At 41.5% G+C, this 19,458-nt stretch overlaps 1 protein-coding gene across 1 annotated transcript in view; it reads left to right on the plus strand.

The window, feature by feature from the left end:
• Positions 1-19,458, plus strand: part of LOC145410778 (uncharacterized) — a 33,526-nt gene that overhangs the window by 11,873 nt on the left and 2,195 nt on the right. Inside the window, exons 2-7 of the mRNA XM_080280879.1 lie at positions 3,833-4,865; positions 6,172-6,427; positions 7,973-8,103; positions 11,510-11,638; positions 12,076-12,312; positions 15,495-15,617. Of these exons, the coding sequence (XP_080137005.1) occupies positions 3,837-4,865; positions 6,172-6,427; positions 7,973-8,103; positions 11,510-11,638; positions 12,076-12,312; positions 15,495-15,617 (1,905 nt within the window). The 5' untranslated portion in view covers positions 3,833-3,836. The remainder of the gene's footprint in view (positions 1-3,832; positions 4,866-6,171; positions 6,428-7,972; positions 8,104-11,509; positions 11,639-12,075; positions 12,313-15,494; positions 15,618-19,458) is intronic.

A 19,458-nucleotide genomic window follows, 5' to 3' on the forward strand; every position in this document is an offset into this window, starting at 1 on the left:
CATCTCACTTGCATTCTCACTTTTCTTGGGTATTTATTTTCCCTTAACATGAATGGGCCATTCACTGTTTCTGAAACAATTATACACAATGTACTGCTACAGGCAACACCATGAAGGAAGAGAGATAATGGGTATGAGAGGGAAACACTGTCCTGGCAATGCTTGAATGCTTGGGAAGGCACTGACCAACCCTTTGAAGTGGGAAAGCTTTGCATGTGTCAGATATCAGTTGTCACAGCAAATCTGTTAGGTTCTGCTATAACATTGTCACTGCTAATGTTTTGTGGTTTGAAATTTGAAACTAACTCTAAGTCTGAGCAGGCTGCCTGTTTCATCACTATATATAAACAAACGATAACAAGCCACAGATCATACAGCTTCGGTATTATATTTGGTTTATATCCATCTATCTATAGTCAGATGCCATATCCCGTAAAGGGTGGCCTTTGTCTTTGAGTTAGTGGTTTTATGGGGAGGGGTACTAACTGTCTGCCAACCCACTTGCTGACATGTAGGGAACTTCTGTGGGTTCGTTATATGGTTACCACACAGTGTTGTAAATGGCTTCCTGGCTTAGCCTACAGGAAACCATTAAGCTTCTATGATACCAAAAATAAGCCTTCCAAAGGTGAATTATAGGCCAAACAATACCCGAGTTAGGACCAAACGATGCTGAGGTGATGGTTAAAGGATATGATACCAGGGTTAAGATTTGATTTTCAAATAAGTTCAAAGTTAGGATAAGGACTGTCACTTTCAGGTTAAGTTAAATAGTTTCCCACTGGGTTTGTGTAATCGTTTTCGTTTTGAAGGCTCCAACATGCTTGCATGTGTTGGCCTCAGTCACCTAATGACAACTCTCCATGCTGCTCAATCTCTGTCACTTTCTCTGTTTTGTCCCTTAACCCTGAGGTCACACGCAATGACCTTGTCCCAGGTCTTTTCTGTCTACCTCTCACTATCCAACCCCCAACATCAACATTCCTCACTTTCTGCCCCCAATTACCATTCCCCATCCTCTCAACATACCTAAACCATCTCAATCTACCTCTCCTCATCACAACACCAATACACTCCAGCCCTATCCTCCCTCTCAACTCTTCCATTGTAAACCTAGGCCCCTAGGTCTTGCACTCAAGGATGCACGGCACATCCACCTAATTACTGCCATTTCTGTACATCTGAGCCTGTGAATATCCTCTTCCTTTACTGCCTAGGTCTCCCTACCTTAGAGCATTACACTCCTAACACATGCCACATACAAAGATCCCTTAGCCCAAAGGGAGAGCCCTCTCAATGTCAGAAGAGGCAACAGCTCCCTGAACTTCCTCCAACCACTCCTCACTCTAGCTACAGAGCTAGCTCCTGCCCCACCTCCAGCACATAACATGTTTCCCACTTAACAAAACTCTTCCACACACTCAAGAGACTCACCAGCAAGTTCAATCCTTTCAAGCCTGGCAATATCCACGTTCTCCCCGACACACCGCACACATGAAATCAGGATTATCTCGCAGTCTACCTCTAATACCACTGCATCTCTTATGCACCCACTTATCACAAACACAGCACAGGATGTAATTACTTCCTATGCCCCTGTGACAAATTGCACATGGCCACTCTCCCTCTCCACTGACAGTACTGCCCCCAGCCCTAGATACCATCACTTTTGTTCCATCTGAATTTACTCTAAAGCCCTTGTGCCTCATACCATTTCTCCACTCACTAAATCTTTCCTCTGCCTCCCTTTCATTCTCTGCAACCAACACCAAATCATCAGCATACAACATCTCTCACAGAGTCCATTTCTGAAGTCTTGTGACAGGGCTTCAAGTACCATGCTAAACAACTGTGCAAGACTGACCCCTGATGCACACCAACATTCACGGAAAACTCATCACTCGAATCTCCATTCACCCTTACCTGGGTGTGAGCACCAACATACATGGCCATAACAACCCTAACCAGCCACTTACTCCAGAAGGTTAAGTAAACTGGAGGTACACTTCCAGGCCAGTTATATGGTAAGACTTCTCTATCATACACAAAATGAATCGGGAAAATAAAAATAACTGGACTTAATTTTGCTATATTAACGTGCCTAGTCACAACTTGCGCCTGTAAACTGTATAAAGAAATAAGCAAATCACTTGAACTCAGCTGAAAAGCTTTTGTAATACTTTTTCTTTTATATCTATTACCTATATGCCAACATTAATCGCTAAAATCAACCGATACGATTCTGAATGAGCTTCCCAATGCAAAACTTCAGCTGGTAGACCGGCATCAAACCGTACCTTTCCAAATCAACTGATATAAGACAACTGCACTCTCAGTTAATAATACGTACTCTGCAGGCAATACTGGATGTCACAGGCTCGCCTTTGGCACGGATCCTTCTTCATGGATGCACAAAAATATGAATTTGGTAAGATAACTTTTCGTCTGCTGAGGCCCAGAGTTCCCACACTAACATCCGCTTAAGAACACCTCGGCATAATGCATTGTGTCATCTCTAGTGCTCATCTTCCCCAAATTCATATTTTTTAAAATGTAAAACATGATGGTACTTATCATTAATAAAGAAAAAAACTGGCCATTGTTGATAAAGAATTTGCTTTGCAATATATGGAAGTAGTGCAGGCTTTTTACTTTATCAACATGATACATGAGGTTATCTTTACATATATATATATATATATATATATATATATATATATATATATATATATATATAAAGGTTACCTTGTGTCGAGTGGTGTTCAATATCTTAACACACTTCAATGTAAAATTGTAATCCCGCACAGAATTTGACGCTCCTACAACTGACGTGTAAATGTTTACTTTGACCAGCTGATCTACTGTACAGACTGTTTTGCTAACTTCGCGTATGTCACCGTGATTTATAGTTGTGTTAGTTATTTTTAGGTAACTGTTTTGAATTTATGCGTTGTTATTAGCATTAATTTAGTGTTTTCTGCTTTTAATATGAAATAGGGCATGAGTGGTGTTAACAGTTGAGGCACACGCCATGGATTGCCATAGGATTGCGACAGTAAGTGGACAACACTTACTTTAACCTGAAGAGGTAGGAGTAAAAATAGTGTGAATACCCTAGAAGTCAGCCAGTTTTATTTTACAAGTACACAATATGAAACACAGTTAAGGGTCATAGACAGGTAGGCCATCTAAAAAGATAACTTTTGCTTTACGTACGATACCATTCGCAAATGCATAATAACGGATATATTAATACCTAAAAACTACCAATATTTCATGGGTAGATGTGTGGCTGATACCATTTCCAAGACAATGACGTACGTTTGAAGTCATGTGGCAGTGGTCATTAAATTACCGGTAAGCATATTGCTGCACCACATAGCCCACTTTTCAGCCTCCCTGCCTCACTCAATGAGTTAGGTGTCATTATGCCGTAATAATAAACAATACATGTACCGTAGTTAGATTACAAACCTGTATGCAGTAAAGTATAGTACATTGTGCCTCTGTCAAAATCTGTACAGTAGAATTTTCGGTATTATTTTACAAGTTGCCAATATGCGGTTCAGGGATATTACCACCATAAACACATTGTATGAGACCTAACTCTAAGATAAGCATTTCGCTGCAGCAGGTTAGGTTAGTTTAGGTTAGGTCCAGAAAAATATACTGCACAACCTGGGGTGCGTATTGGCAGCTTGTAAAAATTTACCGAATTTTCATATGCTGTGTGTTGCAGTAGCTATAATTATTACCTTTTTTTTTTTTTTTTTTTTTCTCAGAATTTCAGTAATATCAATAATATAAAACACCATACTTGTTTCATGTGCAGAACAATGTCATCTGAGAGTGAAGATGAATTCCAGTCAGCTGATGAGGGCTCAGATGATGACACCACACAGCCTGTTATCAGTACTGCCAAACCAACACCACAGCAGCAGCCCTTGGTCACTGCTAATGGGGTAAAAGCACCAACTGCTTCACATACTAATGGTATTGTTGGTAACTCGGGTATAGCATCAAACAGCCAGCCAGAGAGCAGACCGCAGGAAGGCAGTTCCAGTGATATGCATCATGCTGTAGCAGACAGTGAAAAGCATGTAGTTTCAAAGCCTTATAACAATGATTCACATGAAGAAAGGGAGACTTCATCTGCAAAGGATGAGGTAGAACATGTTGTAGAAGATCAAAATACCACAGAAAATGAAAATGATAGGGTAAGACAAAGTAAGGCAGACACAAAAAAGTATGATAGAGAAGCAGGTGATGATGGTAAGACTAAGGTTATTGACACAGAATCGGAAATTTGTAGTACCAGTACTACTTTGCAAGATCTAAAAATAAGTGATGAGATGAAGCATCATGAGGATAGTGCACCTGTTACTTTAGCTGAAGAAGAGGAGATGACTGTAATGAAAATCCAAGAAGAAACTAAGAGAGAGCAGAAGTTTACAGAGAACTGTGACACAGAATCGAGAAAGAAAAGTGAAGTAGTAAGTGAACCAGCACAACTAGAAGGTATTGCAGACAGTAGCTCACTAGATACTGCAAAAAAGGACTTGAACAGTGATATAAGGTCAAAACAACCACGGGAATCAAGAATTGGCATGAAAAAACCCCGAGAGAAGCTTGGTGAGCGACTTGGTGCAAAAAAGTTGGGATCAAGAGTGGATAAAAAATCACTAGAGGGACTGAGCTCTGATGATATGGCATCTAGACCCAGAGAGAGTGGTGACAGTAAAAAGAACCACACAAACAGCCAGGGGAGAGATGGTGCCAATCAGGAGAGGAAATGGGAGACTGAGAGGAAAAAAGAGAGGCAGCTTGAGGAGGAGCGGTGGCATCAGATACAGCATCAACAGGAGGTAAGAAAAGATTATCATCATCACCCATTCACCCATCATCCTGATCTTTTTCCAACCTAAAGATGAGATGAGACTACAAAAATAAAAAATGCCAAATACTGGTATTGGTACGGTACATTCTTTGTAGGACCTGCATATTATGTGTTTGATATCATTGTTAACATCTTAGCCTGTGTGACTTTAATGTACCCGTTTGTCTCATATCTGTCTATCTATCTATCTATCTATTTATGTATCTATGTCTCTATCTACCTATCTGTCTATCTGTCTCTATCTATCTATTTATCTATCTGTTTACAGTATATATATATATATATGTATATATATATATATATATATATATATATACACTGTACTGTACAAGAATTGAGAGTAAGCACTACAGTATTTATTGCCAGTTTGTCTTATGAAGATCATCAAAATAGCCTTTACAGTACATTGTGTTTAAAGTTTATCTGAGATAACTCTTATTAGTACTGTAACCCAGATTTATCAATAATCAATTCTTGTCCATGATAGATTTTTGTAGCCAATGCAGTACTACCTGTATTCATAATCATCGTAGCACAGATTTCCACATACAGACCAAGCATACTATACATGGAATTTGGACTAGGATGACCTAGTGTTATACAGTAGGAATGTACAGTATTTATGTCAGGAAAAAGAAAGCACCACATAGAGAATTTCTTCATCTTTCCTTTTGCAGTACAAGGTATGAGGTCACAGTTGATCCCTCTCTTGATTAGGACTACTCTTGTATTTTGTTCCAGGTAGCACTCGGTTATTTTTTTCAATTGAAACTGAGTCACAGGTGTCTGAGAGTTAATCTTATCGCCATGAATCGTTTCATGATAGACAGCTCTCACATTGTATTCCAGCTGATGTCAGACTCCTTTTTTTTCAGCTAAAAGTGAGTCATAGGAGCCTGAGAGAGTTTATATACCTGTAGAGGATAATGGCTAGTTGCATTAAATTTCACACTGAATGTCTCATCATTCTGATGGTTGGCATACATCAGGGTTTTCATTGGCTGCCATGCAGGTTCTGTTGGTTAAATTACAGCTCATATGAATACTTTGTCCATGTACCAAGTATATTTTGTTCTGCATACTTAGGTTGCTTCACTGATCCAAGGGATTGTCCTTCCTGCCTCATAGCTAAGGCTTTGAATCTCTTGCAGTCATGACTTGTATTAATATTCAAGCTGTTCCATCAGGTGAACAGAGAATAAAAAATAACTACAGTATAGCCTGTCCAACCTAGACCTGTTCTGATAGTTATTACAATTGACTCATTCCTTCAGACCACACAACTGTCTGATGATGGTGGCAGTAGCAGTGGTTGGGGTGGCAGTTGGGGAGGATGGGGCAGCTCTCTGCTCTCAGCAGCCTCCACCTTTACCAGGGAGGTGGGGCGAGGGGTCGGCACAGTAATGGAGACAGTGGAGAGTGGTCTGGGGGTTCCTGATGCTGAGACAATGGCCAGAGAGATAGTAGAACAAAAGAAGATGGAAGAAAAAGAAGAGCACACAGCAGATGCCCCCAGCACTACCACTGGTGGTAGGTGCTATACCGGTACTCTCTACAATCCTCACACACTACCCTTTTGGGTACTGTTTGTGATTAAATTGCTCTCTGGAACTTGTAACTTTCAGTAAATCAACCTCTAAATCCGATAGTTATCTATACAGTAGTTGTATACTTTTTTTTTTTTCTGCACAGACATTGCAAATTTGAATTGATATATTCAGGGTGACATCACACTACAAGTATGGAATGACTTGTCATAAAGAACACTGTGTTTGACTAAGAAGCTTAACTGATACCGTTGGAACAACTTGATACACCAATATGACATTTTATTGGGTGAATGCCAATGATTTTTTTTTATATATTTGAATAAAATCTCAAAGATCTGGTTGTTACCTTTAATTTGTCATGAGCTGTACTCTTTACTGCTTGGTTTTATTTCATTATTATTATGAGTTTACGTTCTCCGGTTGTGACAGTCTGGTACTTTTGTATCATATCTTATTATTTATTAAGGGTCTAACATGATTGCATGCATCAGTCTTGGTCACTTAATGGTGGCTTTCCACTCTCCTCAATCTCTGGCAGCCTCCCAGTTCTGTCCCTTATCCTTGAGGTCACACTTTGTGACCTCGTCCCAGGGTTTTTTTTTGGTCTGCCTCTCGCAACCCTACCCCTGACATTCATGCTTCTCACCTTCTGCACTTAGTTGTCATCTTCCATCCTCTCAACCTGACCAAACCATTTCAGTCTACCGCTGCTCATCACAACACCAATTCATTCGAGTCCTATCCTTCCTCTCAGCTCTTCAATCACAATTCTAGAACCCCCCAAGGCCTTACATTCAAGAACACATTACACATCCATCTGGTCATTGTCATTTCTGTATGTTTAAGCTTTCAAATATCCTCTTCCATTACCTCCCAGATCTCTTTGCCATACAGCATTACACTGCTAAGACATGCTGCAAAGAAAGATCTTTTAGCAAAGAGGGAGAGCCCTCTCAATGTTAGGAGAGGCATTAGCTACCAGAACTTCCTCCAGCCACTCCTTACCCTAGCCACAGAGCTGGCTCCAGCCTGGGTGCATGCACCCACATACATAGCCATAAGCACTCTAACCAGCCAATCCTCAATTCCATGCTTTCTCATTGCCCCTTTCACCACCTCCCTAGGGACTGTGTCAAAGGGACAGCTCCGTTATTCTATTCCAGGTAATACTAGAATATTTTATTCACCTGGAAATGAATCCTAGGAGCCTGAGAGGGCAAATGCTGTTATATTAAACCTGCTTATGGTTGGGATAACTCTAGTATTTTGTGCCAGCTAATCCCAGAGAATTTTATCCAACTAAGAGTAAGTCCTAAGAGCCTGAGAATATTAATGAAATGTTAAAGCTAGGAGCACTTCAGAATACCTAAAATAATGTTTTATTGTATTGTTGCCATTTATTGAAAGCAGAGTGTGGTGAGTCACATGATTATAGTTAGAGGAAACAAGAGTACAATGAATCATAGAATTATACAGTACAGTACTGTATTGTAGTACTAGATGATAGAATGACCTCTTCTTGCAGAGAATCCTGCCAGCAGTGAGGGTGAGGAGAGCAGCAAAGTAAAGGAGGCAGGGCAAGGGGGACTGGGTGGGATGTGGCTGGGCTCCTGGGTGTCTGGTGTGTCAGGGGCACTGGAGACTGCTGGCAACAAGGTACCTCACTTTTCACTAGTTCATTTTATTTTCTTCCACTTAATTTTGAAAGCCTATGTACACATGACATTGCCACCCCAAGAAGCGCCAACCACCAGTGATCGAGAGTGGAGATTTGCTGATGATGGAGCTCAGCTGGGTGCTGTGTGCCGTGTGCCGGAGATAAATGCAAGGAAGAATTCAAGAACATTGAACACTGTCAGTTGCAAGTGGAGGAAGTGATGACTTCACTTTGAAGGGTTTATGAACGAAATGAGTTCATTAGCTAGTGAAAGCTTCAAAAGTGCTTGTGACGAAAGTGATGTGGCGGGTGGTGCAGGTGCATGCTAGGGTTCCGAAAAATTTTGCCATTAAGTCAGTTCGCCGTCAGAATATAATTACCGTAACTTGTTTCTTCCTCGCTGTAGTTGCTTTTTGTCTTGTTATTGTTGTGATGGCAAATTAACTTGACAGCAAATTCTCCTGAAACCCACACTAGGTGCCTCACCCTGCCTCAGATCCCCTTCTTACCTCCATTAAGCCTGTTGTCCTCTTGGGTGAAGGTGAGCAGCCATATTCTTGTTCGTTTAGTTAAGCCATATCCTTGTTGATTTAGTAAAGCCATAATCTTGTTGGTTTACTTTATCTTAGGTAATATGTCTTAGATAGTTTCCCTGTACAGTACAATACTTAGGTCTGAAAGGTGTCTCAAGGGTTGCCCATGAAGGAGGGTGCTGCCCATGTGTAAATTTTCCTATAAGTTTATGTATTCAGAGTACGTGAATTGCTAGTAAGTGACATCCTTTGCCGCCCATATACTCGTGTGCTGTGGGTACCTACTGTAGCTCATAGTCTCCCGTGAATGTTCAGTTTCATCGTCTGAATGTGCATATACTGTAATAATAGCACTGACTAGGACTTGTTACAAGCAGGTAATATATGGTATCTCCATGAAAGCAGATATACTAGCATGGTTTAAAATCATCAAGCATTATTTGTTAATTGTCATCCATAGTGTCATAGTGTTTCAGGCAAAGTGTTTTTGTTCGTTCACTTTTGAAGGTTCCAATATGCTTGCATGCGTCAGCCTTGGTCAGCTAATGGCGGCTTTCCATTCTGCATGATCTCTGGTAACTTCCCTATCAGTCCCTTACCCTGAGGTCACACACAGTGACCTCATCCCAGGTCTTTGTCAGACTTCCTCTGGCAACCCTACCCCTAACATTAACGCTTCTCACTTTCTGCACCCAGTTATCATCCCCAATCCTCTCCACATGCCCAAACCATCTCAATCTACCTCTCCTCATCACAACAATAATACGCTCGATTCCCATCCTACCCCTCAACTCTTCCATCATAAACTTGGCCACCCCCTGACCTCACACTCAGGGATGCACTGCACATCCACCTAATCATTGCCATTTCTGTATTTTTGAGCCTGTAAATATCCTCTTCCTTTACTGGCCAAGCCTCACTACCATACAACATTACACTTCTAACACATGCCACATACAAAGATCCCTTAGCACGAAGGGAGATCCCTCTCAATGTCAGGAGAGACAACAGCTCCCTGTACCTCTGCCAACCACTCCTCACTTTAGTCACAGAGCTTGCTCCAGCCCCACCTCCAGCACATAACATGTCTCCCAACTAACAAAGCTCTTCCACACACTCAAGAAACTCACCAGCAAGTTCAGTCCTTTCACGCCTGACAATCTCCACCTGCTCTTCCCGACACACTGCACACATGAAATCAGCATTATCTCACAGTCTATCTCTTATGCACCGACTTATCACAGACACTGCACAAGATGGAATTACTTCCCATGCCCTTGTGGCAAATCACACATGGCCTCTTTCCCTCATCTTTGACAGTACCATCACCAGCCCTAGATACCATCACTTTTGTTTTAACTCCATTTATTCTGAAGTCTTTGTGATGCATTCCATCTCTCCACTTCCTAAATCTTTCTTTCTGTGCAATCAACACCAAATCATCAGCATACAACATCTCCCACAGGAGTCCATTTCTGAAGTCACATAAGAGGGCTTCAGGTACCATTCTAAACAACAAGGAGCTCAAGACTGGCCCCTGGTGCACACCAACATTCACAGAAAACTCATCACTGAAATCTCCATTCACCCTTAACTGCGTACAAGCACCCACATACATGGCCATAACCATCTTAACCAGCCACTCCTCAATCCCAAGCTTTCTCATTGCCCACTTCACCACCTCTCAAGGGACTGTCATAGGCTTTCTCCAAATCAACAAAAACAAAGTACAGTTCCCTTTTCTTTCCTATATATTTTTCAAGAAGCTATCAAACAATGAATATGGCATCAGTGGTCCTTTTGCCTGGCATAAACCCAAACGCATCTCATCAGTATTCACTCTCTCTTTAATCATACCTTCTAGAACCCTCTCCATTACCTTCTTTATCTGGTCTAAAAGCATTATGCCTCTATAATTTCCTCTTTCTGGGGCATCACCCTGCCCTTGGTACACATTTACAATTACACTCTTCAGCCAGTCATCTGGGACAACACACTCATATATAATTGTACTTATCAGGTCAGTGACTAACCTCTGTCCTATATCTCCTGAGGCTTTCAACATTTCAGTATGCAGCCCAGATACACCCACTGTCCTCCACACTGGCATCCTGCCTATTGCCCTGCTCACAGTAGCAGTGTCAATCAAAGGCCAAGGGCCAAACACAGATCTGGTGGGCCCAGACCTTCTCTGTCCCAGTCAAACTCCTCATTCAGCAACTGGCAGTAATGCTTTCTCCATGCAACTTTAATATCTCCACTGTTTACCACAACCTTTCCTTCATCATTCTTCACATACTGCTCGTGTATGATATTCCCAGTCTCCCCTTTCATCTGATTTGCCACGTTAAATATCATATTCTTCCTTTCCACACAATTTAGGTTATCAAGTAAGAGTTTCCGTGACTTGGACTTCACCCTGTAAACCTCATTTCTATCTCTGTGCTTGGCAACCAAGTATACCTCTTTGTTACCACCCTTTTTTCATTCCCAGAAAACCCTTCTTTTCTCCTTAACTTCAGCTTCTACACCCTCATCCCACCACCAGGTTAGTTTATGTCTTGGTGGGCCTCTTGTCCATCCACATACTGAATCAGTAACTCTCAAGAGGTTGGTCTTGAGGGTTCTGTACTGTTCATTAGCACCTCTGACAATGTCTCCCTGTATATATGAGGTCACTCTAGAAAGAAGCCAAATTTTTAAAATAGCCAGCATAGTATGATCGCAACGGTAGCACTGTGTAGTAACGACTTAGAGCTGTAGTTAAACACTAGCTGCATCACGACGTGTCTCTTAGTCATCGAGGTCCATGCACTTGAGTAAACGTATGTGAGGAGGCATATTATACTTCTTACTCATTTTGTTGGTGCAGGTGTTGCTGGGGGGCCTGGATACGTTAGAGGTCATTGGACGCAAGGCCATGGATGCCATACAGGAGGGAGACCCAGGCCTCAGGAAGAAACGAGCCTTCCTTACCAACAATAAGCCAAATTTATCACAGGTATGTTTATTAAGCCATCTGTCAGTAGGTAAATAGATGTTTACTGTTTTTAGACATTAATGCTGAAGGCATACTTTTTTTTTTTTTTTTTTTTTTTTTAAATAGATTACTTTGCCATTAATTGAAGGTTCTACTATGGCTGTGTATGGAGAAACACATGACAAGGGCTTGGCTCTGTCTGACAGGGGACTTGAACTAAAGTCTAGGATGTCCCTTGGCAAAATTCTTGTGTAAGTGAAATACCTTTAAGTGAAGCTCATTAGGTTAGTGATGGGGAGTTTAAAAATGACAGCACATATTTCTGGCTTCAAACAACTTCATCTCAAATTACTTTAAGTGATGAAAAGGCATTAATTCATCAGCCACTTAATAATGGTACAACTTTACTTGAAACCCCTTTAAACAACCAGTAACTGTATGTACTTGATTAAACTCAGGTGTTGCAAGATGCACGCATGAGAGCAGTTGAGGAGGAGAAAATCAGGAGTGTGTGTGACGACACAGGAGCCAGAGGTGTAACCCTGGTGGCAGCTTGGGATGGGACAGAAGGTGGAGTGCATCTGGAAGCTCTTTCCCTTGTGGCCCGTCAGTGTGAAGCCAAAAATGCATCCATGATGGCCACACTCCCACATTTCCTCCGTAACTCACTCTCGGCGTCTAATTCAGAGATTAAGGTTAGTGAATATTTAACATTATTATTTAATGTTGGTAAGGGCTCATATTCCTCTGTTCATATTATTTTTTTCTCATAATTGACTTTACTATCAAAGCAATTACAGTAAAATTCCTTCGGTCCGACTACCAGTAATCCGAATATCCCAGTACTCTGAATGTTACGAGGCAGCACCGAAATTCCGCTGGTGACGGGGAGTGGCAGCAAACAGGGAGGACTGTCATTTTCGTTTTATACCTGTGCCCAGTCTGATTCTCTTCCAATAATTCCACTCGATTTTTGGACTAATAAGTGACTACAACAAAGTAGCAGTGGCTCCTAAATCTACTTGTCGTAGTGGAAAGAAAACTGATAAATGAAAGCATGTGATACAATAACTGGTAAACTCAAGGTCTGACCCCCCTCCAGCCAGCAGAATCCTCCCACTTTCCACCCCTCCCTTCTCTCCCTCCCTTCTACCCTGCTGCATGTTCATAATTTTTTCACCCCGAAATATTTGGATTACCAGATTTGATTTTATACCATTAGAAAGCTGGGGCTTTGTAGAATGAAATGAAAGAAAAACAAAAGTGATATTGCACAAAGTAAAATAGTTGTGACAAATGTAAGTTGAAAGCGTGTAAAAATTTTTATCCCATTTTTTTCTAAGCGTTTGTTTTTTTTAAATTTTCCCATGGATGAAAATAGTATCACCGAACTGGAAAGTGTTAATGATCATGTACATATTTCTAATGTTTTCAGAGGTCCCTCCCAATAGTCCAAAAAAACACTAGTTAGAAATACCCTTCAGTCCCCTGCCATTTGGATTACAGGACTTTTACTGTATCAGGGGTAATAGTTCGGTTTGTATGGCTTTCTTCATTTGTTGTCAGGGAAGGTATGATGAGTTAAGTTGGCCACTAAACGAGATAGGATTTAGTATCGTATTCATAATAAGAAAAGTTTTAGTAATCCCTTGCATTGCAGAAAAGAGCCATTGTTTGAAACTCTTGAAACTTTTTTTTTTCTGTAAAAGTACATATTACAGTTCAGTGCAAAATGAGTACAGGTACAGTATTAGTAGTTTTTCAGAATTTTGATGCTCTGAAGTTAGAATGACTGGTAAAAATGCCATTTCATTGTTGCATGTATGTAAATCGTTATGTGCTATACAGTGATCCCGTGGTTATTGTGCACATGGTTATAGAAGTTTTCATTATCACTGCAAGATGAAAAAATGCACTCCTGCTGTTGTCATGCATTTTTCAGCAAAAAATTGTCTGTATCACACTCCTAAGCTGGTTTCTGATGATAATGATGGTGCAGTGTCTTTGATTCCTGATGGCTTTGAGGGACTCAAAGATGAGGTCCTACTGGAGGAGTTAATCCCACATGGTAGAGATGACATACTCTCCACCCCCAAGCCTCAGAACCTCGTACCTCAAGCCCTTCTCAGGTCTCTGTATGGTAGCCTATATGTTTCTTCTTTATTGTGCCCTTCTCATCACTTTCAGTTAACCTAACCATACTTATGTGTATTTCTGATACTTACCATAACGGTATGTACAGTATGTATTTAGTTGGTCTGAATTGTCATAAAAGGGACAGTTTGGGTTTACAAGTGGGGTGTCCAGCATCAATTAGGATAAATCCCACAGGTTTTGTGGTTTCACTATCACGCAATATCGTTATCACACACTAGTCGCAGTACCAGTTATGCGTGATAATCAAGGGATCACTGTACTTTGTCTGCTTTGCTGTGGTGAAATTGACTATGCTCATTTTTTTTTACTAAGGCGAAGATGCACTTGACAGGTTGGTGATGATTGGCTGACTGCAACATGTCTGAATGACATCGTTGTCTATCTGTCTATAGCCCGATGCCCTAATCCTGCAAAGGGTGGCCGCAGACAAAACACCTCGAAGTCGCTCACCATTTGACTACCGTTCCCCCAACTCACCCCCCTATCCCTCATATACTTCTCAACTCCATCCCTCCACCTCATCCTCGGTCTACCCCTCCCTCTCCCTCCCTCCACCTCACCTACATACACCCTCTTAGTCAGTCTTTCATTCTCCATTCTCTTCACATGTCCAAACCACCTCAGTGTATTTCTCCTAATCTTCTCAACCACATCCACATCCACCCCACAATGTTCCTTCACTTCTTCATTCGTCAACCTGTCCCTCCACGTCACTCCACATGCTCCTCTCAAGTAACTCATTTCCACTGCTCTCACTCTTGACTTGTTCCCTTCTTGCAAGGTCCACGCCTTGCTTCCATACGTCAGGGTAGGGATCACAGTACTATCATGCAGTGACTCCTTAACTTCCATATGCACCTCCCTATTTCTCATCACTGCTTTCAGTGTACCAACAACCTTCCTTCCCTCCTGTACCCTTTCACGCACTTCATCCCCCAAAGTTCCATCGTTGTATTTAAAATAAAATAACAAGTAATGTGAATTGAAACTTATTTACTAACTCAAATTTCTCCCCTCTCATATATGTTGCATTCAGCCAGTCATCACCAACCTGTCAAGTGCATTTTTGGCTCGATAAAAAACTGAGTATAGGTTGTGTAAATGAGAGGGGGAGCTTGAATAAGGAGAGACACAGTTGTAATTGCTGAGAAACTAATAACTGTAATGTAGCAAGAAGAGTAGATGAGGGAGGAAAGATAATGAGTGTGTGAATGATTGGAAGATGATTGAAGTGAGATTATTGGAGAATGACCAGTTGAAGAGAGCAAGAGTTGAAAGTAAGTGTAGAGATGTATTTGGAGTGAAATCATATAAAGGGAGTGAAGGGGAAATTTTCGAGACACTAAACGAAGAGAATGAGGAAAGGAGATGATTGAGGATTATGTGTAGAGAGACCAAATGAGGAATATAAGGAATGAATGTGAGTGAAAATGAATGTTTTGATATTACTGAGTGAGGGAAATTAGGGGGGAGTGGGCAGGGAGGGCAGTGAAGGGCAATATAATGAGAGGGACTGGCATTGTTTTTTTTAACCTGGTGAAACCGAGCTACCCCCACAACTTGAGTGCTAGCTAGTGGTTTCATGATATTCAGTGAGCTTTCATTATGAAGTAGAAAGTAATCTCTTTGTCCTTGCAAAACTGACCCTCCAGTTTGATTACATTTGGCTATCAGTTGAACCAAAGTGTTAAGGAACTTTTAATAAATATGGTATTGACAGAGTGCATGTGAAGTGGGTGAAGAGGGTGACATGGAGGGCAGTCTGGAGGGGGACCTAAACCAGCACATAGCAGCCATCATTACCCACACTACCCTTCCCCTCAACATCAGCCGCATATCTCAGGTTAGTACTGTATCTTGTGTGATTTACTCTATTTGTAGCTTGTTTAAATCTGTGTATATACCATATTGTATTGTATTTACCTAGTACATGCATGCATGTGTGTGTGTATGTATGTGTATGTGTGTGTGTGTGCATGTGCATGCATGCATGTCCACATGTGCGTGTGTGCGTGTAAGAGAATATTATTTTTCTCCTAAGCTATTTATCAGTACAGTTGGAGGTATGATAGAGCATGGCTAGAACTGTTTTGAGATTAACCCCATCAAGTAGATGACTAATTTTTAAATTTTGTTATGGAAGATGGAAAGGGGTGCAAGGAACAGCATGGTGGAGTGAAGAGGTGAGACAGGCTGTGGCACAAAAGAAGAAAGCATACAATGAATGGATGAGAAATAGGGGCATGGAAGAAGTTGAGAGGCGGAAGAGAGAGTTATATGTAGAAAGGAAGAGAAAGGTGAAAAGATTAGTAAGATAGATTAAGAAGAGAGTGGATGAGGAATTTGGAAGGAATTTGAGTGTAAAGTGGAGGGACTGTAAGAAAATGTTCTGGAAAGGGGTGAAGAGAGTAAGACAGGGTGGCAGTGAAGCTAGTAGGGGAGTGAAAGGTTAAATGGTAGATTACTAGTGGAGAAGGGAGAAAAAGTGAGCAGATGGAGAGAACACTTTAAGGAACTGTTGAACATAGAGAATGGAAGTAATGCGAGTATAAGTGGCTGGGGAATGGCTGGGAGAAGGAGGGAGGTGAGAAGACAGGAAGAAATCAGTAGGATAGAAGTTGTGGAAGCAATGAAGAAAGTCAAATTGGGGAAAGCCCCAAGAATTGATGGAGTGTGTGGTGAAATGCTGAAGCATGGGGGAGAGATAGTAGTAGAATGGATGTGCAAGATGTGCAGATTGGCCTGGGAGGAAGGTAGAGTCCCGGAGGATTGGAAGTCAGGTATAATTATTCCCTTGTACAAAGGAAAAGGGGAAAAAGAAGTGTGTGGTAATCATAGGAGCATTTGTCTTCTTAGTGTAATAGGAAAAGTGTATGATAGGATACTTATTGACAGAGTTAGGGAAATAACAGAGGAATTAGTTGGAGAAGAACAGGGTGGCTTTAGGAAGGGAAGAGGTTGTGTAGATCAGATATTCATTCTTAGATCTGTAGTGGAAAAGTTTCTAGAGAAGGGAAAGAACTTGTATGCAGCCTTCATGGATTTGGAGGAAGCATATGACAAGGTGGATAGACAAGGATTGTGGAAAGTATTAAGAATATATGGAGTAGATGGGAAGTTGTTGAATGCTGTGAAGAGTATGTATGATGGTGCTAAGGCTGCAGTGCATGTGGATGGTGAACTGAGTGAATTTTTCTCTTTGATGGTTGGGTTGAAACAGGGATGTGTCATGTCTCCATGGTTGTTCAATCTGTACGTGAATGGGGTAATAAAAGAGGTACAAGGTAGGGCAGTGGATGTTGGAGTGGCACTAGTGAGGGAGGGTAGTGTTTGGAAACTCCCTGTACTGTTGTTTGCAGATGACACTGTGTTGTTAAGTGAAGACGAAGGGGAGCTGCAACGCTTGGTGGATGAGTTTGGGAGAGTGTGTAAGAAATGGAATCTAAAGGTGAATGTAGGGAAGAGTAAAGTGATGGTCTTTGAGAGAGGTGAAGTCAGTGAATGTACAGTGAGGTTGGATGGTGAGGAAATGGAAAATATGAGTGTGTTTAAGTTCTTGGGGAGTGTGATGAGTAAGGATGGAAGTTTGGAGGGTGAAGTGCTTGATTGGGTGCAACAAGTAAGAAAGGTTGCTGGTTCCTTGAAAGCAGTGATAAGAAACAGGGAAGTGAGCATGGAAGTGAAAAAGTTACTACATGACAGTATTGTGATACTGACTTTAATGTATGGAAGTGAAGCTTGGACGTTGTTGGAAGGACGGAAGTCAAGAGTGAGAGCAGTGGAAATGAGTTATTTAAGAGGAGACTGTGGAGTCACATGGAGAGACAGGCTGACAAATGAGGATATAAAGGAGCATTGTGGTGTGGATGTGGATGTGGATGTGATGGGAAGCATTAGGAGGAACACACTGAGGTGGTTTGGCCATGTGGAGAGGATGGAGGGTGAGAGACTGCCGAGGAGAGTGTATGTGAGTGAGTTGGAGGGGGATAGAGGGAGGGGGAGGCCGAGGATGAGATGGAGGGATGGAGTGGAGAAGTATATGAGAGAGGGGGGTGAGAGTTGGGAACAGGGCAGTGAAATGGCAGGGGACAGGGCGATGTGGAGGCGGTTTGTTTGTGACCACTCCATATGAGATTAAGGCGTCTGGCAGTAGATAGATAGATAGATTATGGTTGTGGAGAGGTTGCACTAAAACAACTAGACAAAATTCAGAACAAAGCTCTTAGAATTATTAAAAACCCTGCTGTTACAAATAAACTACCTTCTCTACAGATAAGATGGAATGTTCCCTCCCATGTAGTATTTTACAGATACTTTTATGGCAAATGCTCTGACAATGTTGCATCCATTGTGCCACCTCTCCATGCCTTCCTCTGTGCTACACGGGCATCTGGTAATGCTCATTACTGGAATGTCACACACTGCCCTATTGCAGAACTTACGCTTTACAGAAATATTTTATTCCCCGAACTGCATCTCTTTGGAACTCGCTTCCTCAGAGTTGTTTCCCCCCAAACTTCAACTTACAGCTTTTCAAGTCCAACGGTTACAGATTTTTTACGGATGAAAGACACCACTAATCTGGTGTATAGAGTATTTTTTTATTCGTTTTTCCTTCCTCTGTTCTGTTAATCATTAAAAAAAAAAAAAAAAGTATACTGGTTACTTTATTCATCTTAGGAGAACCCTAGTAATGAAGGCTGTATCTAATCCCCCCTCCCCACAGTTTGAAAGTCTCCTCTAAACCGAGTGAAGTTGCCTGGAGGTAGCAAGATTAAAATAGTAAAAAGATGCCATGGGCATCTGCCCTTTCCTCTCCTCCATCCTTCTTTCTTTCTATCCTCTCCTGTCTTTCTTTCCTTCATTCTTTCCTCATCCTTCTGCTTACAGGTGACTTTACACTTCTTCTCTTCTGTCTTTCTTTCTGTCATTCTTTCCTCTTCCTTCTGCCTGTGGGTGCCTCTACACTGAATGACAAGCCAAATGGTTTCCTGCACACCAGGAAACCATTTACTACACTGGGTGGTAACCATGTAACCACATATTGGTGCCTGGTGGTTTATGGTTAATTATGGCGCTCCAGTCAGATAGAGCCAGTGAAGGTTTATATCTAAGGGGTGGTTGGGGTTTATTGCTCACGAAATGCCACTCAGATGCGTGAGGCTGGTCACTCTCTTCTTAAATGTCAGAGCCAACTTGCCTAGCCCCGGGCTCTTACGCTCCTCTTGGGGCAGTGTAGGATTGATTGATAATGATGATGATGAAAAGATGCCATCAGATTGTTGGGATTAAAAGCTTTAAAGTTGTTGGTCATGAATGAATAATGCTGATGTGACAGAGTTTAGAAGATTCACCGGATTGTTAAACCCCTACCTCCCCCCACTCTCCCCCCCCCCCAAAAAAAAAGAGACTGTGGGCAAAGACATGATAGTCTAATCCCTGAGGCCTAGCATTTCCCCTGTATGCCACAAACTTTCACATGTAACTACTTCAGTGCTAATAATTATCATTAGTACCATATTGAATACATGCTAGAGCTTTCTTATTCAGATGGGTGTGGTGGTATAAGTGGAGGTGTTTTTACAGTGCATTATTGAATCTTGCTGAAGGCCAATAAAGTCTGTTTTAATGACATTTAGAATATCATACTATTCCTTGCCCTGGCCTGGGATCAAAATCACATT

This window comes from Coenobita brevimanus, chromosome 86 (assembly GCF_032717465.1).
Source record: "Coenobita brevimanus isolate Jiangsu-jjx chromosome 86, ASM3271746v2, whole genome shotgun sequence".
In the NCBI taxonomy this organism is placed as follows: Eukaryota; Metazoa; Arthropoda; class Malacostraca; order Decapoda; family Coenobitidae; genus Coenobita; species Coenobita brevimanus.